The sequence below is a fragment of the Protopterus annectens genome, chromosome 8.part0 (assembly GCF_019279795.1).
Source record: "Protopterus annectens isolate FY-2018-M chromosome 8.part0, PAN1.0, whole genome shotgun sequence".
In the NCBI taxonomy this organism is placed as follows: domain Eukaryota; kingdom Metazoa; phylum Chordata; order Ceratodontiformes; family Protopteridae; genus Protopterus; species Protopterus annectens.
The window spans coordinates 1071751673-1071764032 of NC_056741.1; the positions used below are offsets into that span (position 1 = coordinate 1071751673).

A 12360-nucleotide genomic window follows, 5' to 3' on the forward strand; every position below is an offset into this window, starting at 1 on the left:
AAAAAGAAAAAGCAATCAATAAGAAACAAATACATATCCAGAAGACATTGTGATGCATTTAAAAACAAGCATACATGTCCTCATGCCTTCCATCAGTCAGTACACTTACTGCCAGAGGGGGAGAAAAACATCTTTCACCAGTCCATTATCTTTGGAAGTACATATCTCAGACATACAGCAGTCTGTCTCGTCGTCTTACTTGAAAACTTTTCATCAGAATGAACAACCCTGCCACATACTCCTACCTGGTTCCCAAAAGTGCAGTACTACTTGACCACAGTATCCAGGTAGCATGGTACCATGATAAGAATGTTAACCCTTCCTAATTATTCCATCACCCAGCCTAATCCCTAAACAAACCAGATGATGTATATAAACTAGGAAATGAGACCCCCCCTCAAAAAAAAAAAAAAAAAAAAAAACGGTAAAACTGTACCTGATTTAATAACGCCTCTGTAACTTCCTTACTTGAGGTGAAACCTAGTTAACTGAAAATATAAGATAAAACTAGAACTTTATATTCTTCTGCAACATGATGCCCATTTGTAAAATAGTACAAATGTAGCAATGTTTAAAAGTGCAAACCCATTTAACTATCAGCAAAACCCGTTTTCTTTGTAAACCTGTGCAGAAAGTCATAATGGAGTATATCCAGAATGACATAGCATACATTGCAAAATTTAAATAAGATAATGTCTTCTGAATCTTGTAGCAGTCTTTGAGTAGATAAAAAACTATACATGCTAAAGGACTGACTGCACCTTGTTAAGACAGTCAACACTGTTCCACAATAGAATTAAATTAAAGCCATAAGTGTCAAATCCATATGTTGGTCAATGAGTAAAGCACTGAAGCTACAGAGTACAACAAGACATGGTGGGGGGAGTGGCTTCATTTTGTGATGTGAGCTACCACTGATGTTCCACAAGGCAATGTACTTGGGCCATTTCAAGATGTGGAAGGTGGACTATGGATTCTGAAATATGCTGATGATCACAAAGTGGCAGATGTAATTACTTCAAGTATGCCTGGTACGGTAGTAATGACCTTACCTTTGAAGGAAAACTCCACCATAGAACTAAAAAAACTTTTTTTTCCACTTTCTTTGTTTCCTGACCTATTTTAACACCTCAAAATCACTCTGTGCGTTATTTGTAATTTTAGCCTGTTTTCCACAACATGACTACCAGTGGGGCTTGATGTATCAACATGATCTTGTACTCCCTCAAGCCTTTCTCTTTCCCATAATACTTTGTTTGACTCATGCCATACATAAGGAAGTAACTTTGAATTCCCATGCCATTGACATATAATGGGATTTGGGAGAGTCACCGTTATTTTCTTTACCTTCTGTAAAAGGACTGCTTCTTTTCTGTCGCTAATCACCCTCATTTATGTTTGGCTCAGATCTTGATTTACACTATACTTTGAAGTTATCCAGCTACAGCCAGAAAAGTAACTAAATTTCAGGTTTTTGTTCAGTGTTTTCTTTTGTAATTCAAGAGAAATTCCCCTCCCCCACACTATTGCAGAGGTGTTAAAACTGTCACTGCACTGAGAGACCCTTGCAGAATCAATTCCTCGGGTGCCTCATTTCAGGGGTGACCTGGTAGCACTGACTGGTTAAATGACATGTTCAAAGTTGTACAGTGGGTAAATGGGGTCTGAGGCAATCAAACCTAGAATTGTAGGATGAAGTACATCAGAAATTCAAAGACCTTTGTGCAAAACTGCCAAAGGGATGCCACCTTAGACAGCCTTTGCCTGCATTGCTTTTGAAAGTCTGTCTTGCAAAGGTACACTCTGTTAGAAGATGCAAAGAAATTGTCTTGTAGAGGAATTAAAAAATATACTTTTCTTTGATCTCTTTCTTTCTGCAGATAGACATATATTTCCACTTCTGCTACACTACTAGCCCTTAAGTTTAAGTGCACACTATGATGTTTGTTTCCCCTTTTTCCCTCCTGTTGGAATGTAAGGGTTTATAGTCAACTATCAAACTCTGTGGACATTAAAACAGTGCAGTTTAATCAAATTATAAAATAATGAGATTTGAACTTGAAATGGCGATTTCATATAGTTATATCAGCATGCTGTGACAGTTTCTTTTTAATGGGATGAGAAGTTAAATGTTGTTTATTTCATGGTCTGAGCTTGGTGTGTTGTGTTCAGCACCACACTTTCCTTTCTCTTTTAACTCTTTCAGTTGTCTTCTTTCCTGTAGGAGAAAGCAAAGGTAGAAGTAGAAAGGCAAAAGCTGGAGGAAAAGCAGAATCAACTTTCAAATTTGAAAAAGCAACTGAATACCCATCCTGAGTCTGTGAGGGAGCAGCATGCACGGAAGATCCAGGAGGTAAGTAAATTGCTTAGGTTTAGTTACGTGTCTTTGAAAAATATCACCACCTAGTGGTAGTAGTCCTTGACACCCAGTTCTTTCTTTACAGTTTTCAGAAAGGAACACATTGTCTTTATGCAACATTACATCATGGCTTACAAAAGAACTTTTGAGTGCAGATTATTGAAGACTGCCAAGATACCAAGTCTGAGGTTGCTTAACCATGGAATAAGTAAAGGGAGTACATTTGCCCCCAAGGTTGACTGACCTCAGACTTGGTAGGTTAGAGATGATGGCAGTGTTTGGGAGGTACATTTTTTTAATTTCCACATTGTTGTTCAGCACAGTTTTGATGATGTTGTTTTCAGTGTATAGATATGCAGCCTGTTCATGGAGTCCTAAATCAAACTTTGATTTAAATTTTGTCATGTAATTTTTCCTGTTTAACTTTTCAGAGTACCACCTCAGTATGTGTGAGAAATTTATGTAAAAACTAAATTTATATCAGTTTCATATATCAGCGATATTGTAATTTACTGGCACACCCTCAGTTTTGCGCAGGAGTGGGCATGGCACGGATGAACGAGCCTGCATATAAAATGAGACATGACTGGCATGCCATTCATATTAGCCAGTGACATCATGCATACAATGAATGTGTTAACCATGGCTCTGACTCCGGAAAGCCTTTAAAAGAAATGTAATGTGGCATAATCACCTCGCAGTTGCAGTTGTTACTGTTGATATTGGAAACTGAAATATTTTCTGTTGCAAAAGAGAGTAAAATCCCATGAGTGGATGAGCTCCCTGGTCAGCCTCAGTAAGAAGCTGAGATCCCTTATAAGATCCTCCAAAGCTAGCTACGAAAACAAAATTGCCACTAATTCCAGAGACAACCACAAAGCATTCTATAGCTATGTCAAGAATCTCGACGACAACACCCAGATCTGCTCTGAGTTACAGCACAAAGGCACGAAAATTACAGAACCAACTGATATTGCCAACATCCTGGCAGATAGGTTCAGTGCTGACTTTACCCCCCTCTCACCCCCTAAAGTGCCCATATCTATACAGGAAGAATGCAGATTCCCTGTAATCACAACTAAGCAGGTAAAAGCTGCACTCTCTAAAGCCAAAAACACAGCATCCATGGGACCAGACAACATCCCAGGCTGCGTTTTACACAAAATTCAGAACGAACTGGCTCCCCACTTAAGCACCATGTTCAATAATAGCCTTGCATCAGGATTTCTGCCCACTGAATGGCGTACAGCAACAGTTATCCCACTCCACAAAGGGGGAGCCACCACTGATCCCAGGAACTATCGACCTATTAGCCTGACGAGCCTGGCCTGCAAGGCCATGGAACATATCAGCATGGAATTCATAAACAAAGACATTGGTAACCTCCAAACTCTGAATCCCACCCAGTTCAGGTTTGTGAAAGGCAGATCATGCCTCCTGAACCTGATCGACTTCTTTGAGGCAGTCACCAAAGCCATAGATGAGGGTAAGGTGGTTCACACAGCCTATCTTGACCTCGCCAAGGCTTTCGACACCATCCCCCATTTTGGAATTATAGCTACACTCACTAAACTAGGTATAAATCCCTACATCACAAGATGGGTTGCAAACTGGCTCACTGACAGAACCCACACTGTAAAAGTTGCAGACTCCAAATCTGACCTCAAAGCAGTGACAAGTGAGTACCACAGGGTTCCGTCCTGGGACCTCTCCTGTTTAGTACCTACTTCTCTGAAGTACAGGCTAACACAGAAGGCCTCTGGCTAACGAATTTCGCAGATGACTGCAAACTAGGAGCCATAGTCAAGTCCCCAAATGATGTGGACATCCTACAGAAGGGCCTCACTGAGACAGATGCCTGGTGTCAGAGCCATGGCCTCAAGCTCAATGCCAAAAAGTGCATTGTCATCCCCTTTGGTAAAAACTCTGTACCCATGAACTACCACATAGGCAGCAATCTACTTAACACCGAATGCGTGATAAGAGATCTTGGGACCCAGGTGGACAGTAGTCTCTCCTTCCTTTGATAGTCACATCGCCACAGTAGTCAGGAAGTCCTTCTACATGGCACACCTCATCATAATAGGTTTCTCATCTAGGAAGAAAGAGGTCATTGTTCCCCTCTACTGGACACTCATTAGACCCATTAATAGAGTACAACGCCCCTTCTGGAATGTACCTCACAAGACATCTGCAGCAGCTGGAAAGGCCACAGAAGTACCTCACAAAGAGGATTACTGGCCTCAAACAAATGCCCTACACTGACCGCCTCATAAAACCCCAGCTTTACTCCATAGCCTATTGCCTACTCCGAGGTGATCTCTGCCTAACATATAAAGCTATGTCAAACCCAGAGCTGTTGGACATGCTACACCTAAAGAGATCCCAATCCCTCCGAGCTACATGCTCTAGGGACCTAAACCTTGTCACCACATTAAACAGGACATGCTGGAGGGATAGATTCCTGTCCCAGAGACTTCACATACTCTGGAACAGGCTACCCATCTATGTCAAGCAAAGTTCTTCATTAGCACTCTTCAAGAAAAATCTTGATGAGTGGATGGGAAATAGTAAATACACCCCGGGGATCACTTCTGTGTCTCTGCTCGACAGTGGCACAGGAAAATAACTTCTTGGGTGGCGTAAGCCAGGGAACCTTGTTGGCTAGGCTTACGTAGGCCCTTGGGCCGATATCCTAGTACCTACCTATGAACCTATGAGCATGATCTTTCTACGCAAGATGTGCTAACACAGTTCAGTGTTTTGCAGTGATCAGGCACTGCACTGCTGTCCCATAGTGGATACCCTCTCTCAATCACAACAGCCCACTCATTTTATGTTATGATGTGGGACATAGCAGACAGTGTCTGACAGATACACAGCAGAATAGATACCTGCACTAAGGAGGTACCCAAGTGATATTGTAGTAATATGCAAAACAGTGTGCTTAATGTCAGTGTTATTTCAAACAGTGACTACTACTCTAAGACCATATTTTATCCTTGTCGAATGCAGAACATAAACCCCTTGATACAGAACATTGTTTTACTCTACAGCCATTCAGTAGCTGTGTTATTTTGCTTTCTACTTAGTACATTGTTTCATGTCACATATTTACAGGATAGCACACCTTCCTCTTTAAATGAGACCTTATTCAGGATCTGAGAAGAACTGCAAATGCAGTGTTTACACCACTGCTGTGCATATAACTTTAGGAAAAGGCTTTTGTTCTTAATTAATGGTATAACAGTTTTACGCCTGAACCCTAAGGGCTTTCCATGGAGAATTAGCTGTATTAAGAAGAAAATGGGATTGTAATTCCTTAATAGAAGTGCAGGAAAACAGGATAGAGTTTCAGATTTCTTAAATGAGTTTCTTACATTTACCTTTCTGTGCAATGCTTATCTACGTATAGGTTCATAGGTTCATACTAGGCTATCTGCCCTAGGGCATTTATAAGCCTAGCCAGAGTGTGTGTGGCTTTCACCACCCCTTAGGATGAGAATACTATACCCATTAGTTTGCTGTGCCTCTGTCCAGCAGTGACACAGAGATGATTCCCGGGGTAAACCTACGATCTCCCATCCACTCGTCAAGATTTCTCTTGAACAGAGTCAGTGAGGGGCTCTGCCTCACATGGACTGGGATTCTGTTCCATAGTGTAGGGAGTCTCTGGGTGATGAATCTGTCCCTCCAGCACGTCCTATTTATATCCGTGTTGAGGTTTAAGTCTCTTGCACTCGTGGCTCTGGTGGATTTGGATTTTTTGAGGTGGAGCATGTCCATTAATTCCGGGTTGGACATGGCCTTGTATATCAGGCACAGATAACCTCTGAGCAGACGGTATGCGACTGAATAGAGCTGGAGTTTCTTCAGTCGGGCAGCGTATGACATATGTTTGAGCCCCTTTATCCTTTTGGTGAGGAACTTTTGGGGTCTTTCCAACTGCTGCAGGTGTCGGGTAAGGTACATTCCGAATGGGGCATTGTACTCAATCATTGGTCTGATAAGTGAAGAGTACAGGGGTACAATGACCTCTCCTGATCTGGATGTGAATCCCTTCATGATCAGGTGGGCAATGTAGAAGGTCTTCCTAACCACTTTGGCAATGTGAGTGTCAAAAGAGAGGTTACTGTCAACTTGGGTCCCCAGGTCCCTGATAACGTCTTCCGTGTTTAATGGATTACCACCCAAGTGGTAATTAGGGGTTACCTTGTTTTTCCCAAAGGGTATGACTATACATTTTTTGGCATTTAGCTTAAGGCCATGACTGTGGCACCAGTTATCCATTTCTATGAGACCTCTCTGGAGGATGTCTGTGTCTGATGGAGTGTCAATTATGGTGCCCAGTTTGCAGTCATCTGCAAATTTTGTCAGCCACAATCCCCCTATGTTTGCCTGCACTTCAGAAAAATAAATGCCGAACAAGAGGGGGCCCAGGGCTGAGCCCTGTGGGACACCGCTCGCGACCGGCTTAGTCTGACATGGTACCAGCAACTCTAACCCTGTGGGTTCTGTCCTTGAGCCAGTTTGCAACCCATCTTGTGACATATGGGTTTACATCTAAGCTGGTGAGCTTTTCTATGATGCCCGAGTGGGGTATTGTGTCGAACGCTTTTGCTAGGTCAAGGTAGGCTGTGTGAACTGCCTTACCCTCATCAATGGCCTTAGTGACTGTTTCGAAAAAGTCGACCAAGTTCAAGAGGCAGGATCTGCCCTTGACAAAGCCAAATTGGGTAGGATCCAGTGTCTGTAGGTCCCCAATGTCTTTATTTATGAGTTCCATTATGATCCTCTCCATAGCTTTGCAGACAAGGCTCGTCAAGCTTATGGGCCGGTAATTTCCAGGGTCCGTAGAAGCACCGCCTTTGTGGAGTGGGACCACAGTTGCCGTATGCCATTCTTTGGGTACGTATCCTGTAGTAAGGCTAAGATTAAACAGCAGCCTTACGTGTGGGTTTAGTTCCTCATTGAGTTTGTGTAGCACAAAGCCGGGGACACCGTCCGGCCCCATTGATGCTGTGTTTTTTGCTTTAGAGAGAGCAGCTCTCACCTGGGCATCTGAGATGTTTGGGAGGCTAGACTCTGGTGGGATAGATATTTCTCCTTTTGGGGGGAGGGAGAAATTTGCACTGAACCTGTCTGCCAGTATGTTGGCAATGTCTGTGGGCTCAGTGATTTTTGTATAATTTTGGACTAATTCTGAGCATATCTGGGAGTTTCCACCCAGGTTTCTAACATAGCTAAAGAAGGCCTTATGATTGTCTTTTGTGTCATTAGCGATTTTTCTCTCAAAGTTGGCCTTGGATGATTTTATGAGTGATCGTAGTTTTTTGCTAGTAGTGATCAGAGATGCCTTCCCTTTTTGGGATTTTGCTCTGTCATGTAGTAGCTTTCTCCTCTTGTTGTAGAGTTTGTTAATGGCTGGGGTCCACCAGACCGGGCGCCTGCCTTTGGTGAAAAGGGTCTTGATTTTATTAGAGATTGCTTGATCCATACATTCCTGGAGGTGCTCGTAGAAGGCATTTGTAAGGGATTCAGCAGCATGGGTTGTGGTTTCCACTGGCTCGGGGGCCTTGAAGGATACCACTCCAGTCTTAAGAAGTGTGAAGTTTGCTTTTGAGAAGTTCTTCACTGTGGTCTTTTTTGCTGGGGTTGGGGCGGATGTGGATCTCCAGTGAGATTAATTTATGGTCTGATCTCACCAATGAGGGATATACTTCCGGTGTGGAGCATTTTGTCCCCATGTTTGTGATGATCAGGTCTAGTATATTTTCTCCTCTTGTGGGAATGGTGACTAGTTGTTCCATAGCATTTGAGTTTATGAACTCCAGGAACCTTTGGGCTAGGGTGTTGGGGCTTGAGTAATGTTCCCAGTCTATGTTTGGGTAGTTGAAGTCACCCAATATGATGGTGTTTGGAGAGACATTCATACTCTCCAGTGTCTTCAGGAAGGCTGTGTGGGTTTCCTGAGTTTGAGAGGGTGGGTCTGTAGCATGCTACAAACTGTAGGGCAGTTTTACCTATGGTTAATTGCACCTGGATGGTCTCCGATGCTTTGTGCGTTGCCACTAACCTGGAGGTGTGGGTATCCTTTATGAATATGGATACTCCCCCCCTCCTTTTGTGGTTCGGTCCGGATTTTGGGGCCGGAACGCATGATATGAGGTATAACCTGATAGTGCTGGGGTGCTCTCAGGAGCCTTGAACCAGGTTTCAGTCACAGCACAGACATCGATGTTCTCCATACTGAGGAGGGCTTCGAGGGCGTGCATCTTGAGGTTTAGACTTCTGGCATTGAGCAGTATTACCCTTAGTTTTTCTCCATTTTTGTTTTCTAGGGCGGTAGGTTTATCATTTGAGCCTTGCCTAATTGTGCGGCGTATCTTAGTATTACTTGGATTCATTGCAATATACAGTACATATTCATTAAGGTTCCACGCAGTATGGTTGAATATTCAATATTTTACAGTGACGTAAAACGCCTTGGGCAGGGTTTGGGTGGTGCTTGTTACTGCACATCTGGTGAGTCAGTAACCTGCAGTATTGCCCATACATCCTCTGTTTTGTTTGTGTCTTTCGGCTTTTCCTGGTTAGGGGTCGCCACAGCGGAACTCCGGTCCGCTATTGATTGGCAGTTGATTTTTACGTACCGCCTTGCCAGGCCTGACGCACAACCTTCAACGAAGGTACACCCATTCACGCTTGTCTCCACGCAGAAGACGCTCTAGCTGAGAATCGAACCGGACAGCGTCTTACTGTGAGGCGACAACGCTACTGCAGCACCACCACCGCGGGTCGCCCATACATCCTCTGTTATTTTACCAAAAACAACTTGTATTTTGCTGTCTGCTTCATCTCCACTTTTAACATATCACACTTGGTTAATTTCTTTTCCATTCTACAGTAAACTCTGTTAACTGGAACTCAAGCAACCGGCAAAAAAATATTAAAGAAATGCAGTATAATTTTCATGTGTTGCACTTTGTTTTTCCCCCGCAGAAGCAGACCTTAAGTTTTTAGAGTTTTAAAAAGGAGGATAGGAGTGAATTCCCTCTCTCCCCAACCTGAGAACAAGTCAAATCAAGCAAATAGTATAGGGTACAGTATTAGTCAGGCCTATTTTTAATAGTAACTCTCAAGCAACCAGAAACTACAGTTGTCCGGCATCTACCAATCCCCATGAGTGCTGGTTAACTGAGAGTTTACTGTTCTTGATGGTCAGGTTAGGGCTGAAAAGTGTTTTGTGACTTGCTTACTAACCTGTTTAACAAATGTAAATAAATAGTATCAAGTATACCTCATCTCCCACAATTCAGACTGCATTTCAAATCTTAGCTATTTCCCTCAGTGCTTTGCACTGAAGGTTCTTTGAAGATCAGGGCACTAAAAAAATTAAGAGGGTAAGAGTCATACCTTTATAAATGGCAAGACTTTTTTTTTTTTTTTAAGTAAACTGCTATCCAGACATACACATTTAAACAATATGCTTGTTGACTTCTAAAGAATCCTGCGAGAGGCTCTGTCAGAAGTATATACACTTCATCTTTGCAAACAAGTTTCTGTTCTTTCTTAAATGAAGCAAAGTTTCTTCTCTTGAATGTCTTCCAAAAAAAAAGAGGTATGAAGTTTGTCACTAAGAAACTGACCAGTTTTGTATCTTAACCAAATGCTTTGCTGACCAATTAAATGTTCAGCAAGAATAATTTTACGTATTTTATTTGTTCTTTTTAAAGTGGGTTTCCCATGCACCATCTTGGTGCATCTATTTTTAGTACAATATTTGGCCACACTGCAGTCCATCGTGAAATTTCCTCCACTGTTGGCAATAGTGCATAGCTTTCCCTTCAAGACCTGGGCCATGAGTGGGGATGAAACTGAGACGTCTTATTAAAGATGGCTGTCAGGGAAGGGTGCATTGGCCCTTTGTCTAGCATCTTGTAAGCAATGCAAGGGATTTTTTTGATGTGGCCTAACTTTCTGTTGGCAATCTCTTGTGCATGCTGCTGTAGTTAGGTACCTCAGCGACTGCCCTTAATACATGCTTGCTTCTGTGTGTGGTTAAAATTCGATACAACATGAAAGCTGTTTGGTAATTCTATGCAGTTATCATGACTCTGTGTGCCCATTGCAGTCTACCTAGCCTCCACCACGAGTTGCCAGCATTGCAGACTGGGCTGTCCTGAGATGAATGAGTTACATTAGCCTCTCACTCATATTCTGCCTGGCTGGCTGCTCCAGTACCCAGGCTATTAATCTATCCTGGGTTATCTGATTTGCATTCAGGGTGTTATTTGTTTGTACTAAGGTGATATCTGTTCAATTGAAATCCATTTTTAGCGTTAACCCTTGGAGAAAAACTTGAAGGAAAACTTGTGCAGTAATTATAACATAAAGCTGTAAATTTATGGCTATTTAATTATAAGTTTATTAAAATGAAGATAAGTATAAAAGTAAATAGTTCATATCACATATCTGGCTCCTGAGGTAAAACGACTGGGCTGTGATGACACTGAGGTGCCTGGGGAAGGGGGGGGGGGGTTGCAGAGACGGACGGACACACAGCACAACTGATGCCCATCAGAGGCAGATAATTTACCATGCAGCGGTACTGGCTCATTTTGTACTTTCCCAGTAAACTGTGTTATCACAACCGTAAGGCCTTCTTTAGCAATGTCCATAACCTCAAAAGCTGTACAAAACAATGTGCTGAACTAATTGCAAATGGAGCCGGCTACAGTGAGCCAGAAGACATAGCACATCTACTGGCTGAAATTCAACTCCAGTTTTAGCTCCCTGCAACTGCCACAAGGGCACATGTCCTAAATGCACTCTGCAAGGCTAAGAACACTACATTGATGGGCCCTGATAATATCCCTGGATACCTCCTAAATAATGTGAAATATGACCTACCAAGACCACTGTAATCACTATTTAACCATAACCTCCACTCAGACTTTGTGCCATGTATGTGATTAGAAAACTGCAACTGTCATCCCTTTGCACAAGAGTGAGCCTTCTATGAACCCCAGAAACTACAGACACATAAGTCTGACTAGTTTCACATGTAAAGCTATGGAAAGAATTATCGTGGAAATGATTAATAATGACATAGGAAACCTACAGACACTGGATCCAACTCAGTTCATTTTTGTCAGTGGCAGACCATGCCTACTGAACCTAGTGGATTTCTTCAAGAAGGTTACCAAGGCAATGGAAGAGGGCAGAATGCTGCATACTGCCTACCTTAACCCGGCCAAGGCATTTGCTGCAATACCCTCTCTGGCATTGTAAACAAACTCTCAGAATTAGGCATAGCTCCCTATATTACATGCTAGATAGCCTACTTGACTCTTGGATAGTAACCAGAAAGTTAGGATAGGGGATTCCATCCCCACAAATAGGCTTGTTACTAGTGGAGTCCCTCAGGGCTTTGTGCTGGATGTGCTCCTTTCTGGCATTTACTTCTTGGAAGTTATAGCCAATGTCAGAGGCCTGTGACTGACCAAGACTGCAGATGATTGCAAAGTGGGAATAGTCACAGAATTCCCCCAAGACACTAATATCCTCCGGGAAGGACTACCACAGATAACTGATTCCAGAACCATGTTTTAAAATACAGCGCCAAGAAATGCATAATCTTTCCCCTTGGGAAGTTTGCTACCCCAGGAAGCTGCATCATTGATAACACACCAGGTCCAAGTACTCAAGGATTTGGGGATGTATGTAGACAGTAACCTGGCTTTTGACCAGCATGTGTCTAAGGTAGCTTGGAAATCAATGTGTTGCTCAACCTATAAATGAGGGAATGGCATCCAGATCCAAAAATGTAATTGTTCCACTGTATACAGCTCTCAACGAGGCCTTCATTGAGTAGAGTATCCCTTCGGTATGTACCTGACCAGGAACATTTCAACATCTGGAACGTCACCAGAGGCTTCCCATTAAAGGAATAGAGGGTGTCAACAGTATGTCCTATGCTGTCCACCTGAAAGCCTTTC

The 12360-nt window shown here is 42.7% G+C and overlaps 1 protein-coding gene across 2 annotated transcripts in view; it reads left to right on the top strand.

Moving 5' to 3' along the window:
- Positions 1-12360, top strand: part of PHLDB3 (pleckstrin homology like domain family B member 3) — a 647234-nt gene that overhangs the window by 320090 nt on the left and 314784 nt on the right. For both annotated transcript variants that reach the window (XM_044080540.1, XM_044080538.1), the window contains exon 5: positions 2225-2353. In XM_044080540.1, the coding sequence (XP_043936475.1) occupies positions 2225-2353 (129 nt within the window). The remainder of the gene's footprint in view (positions 1-2224; positions 2354-12360) is intronic.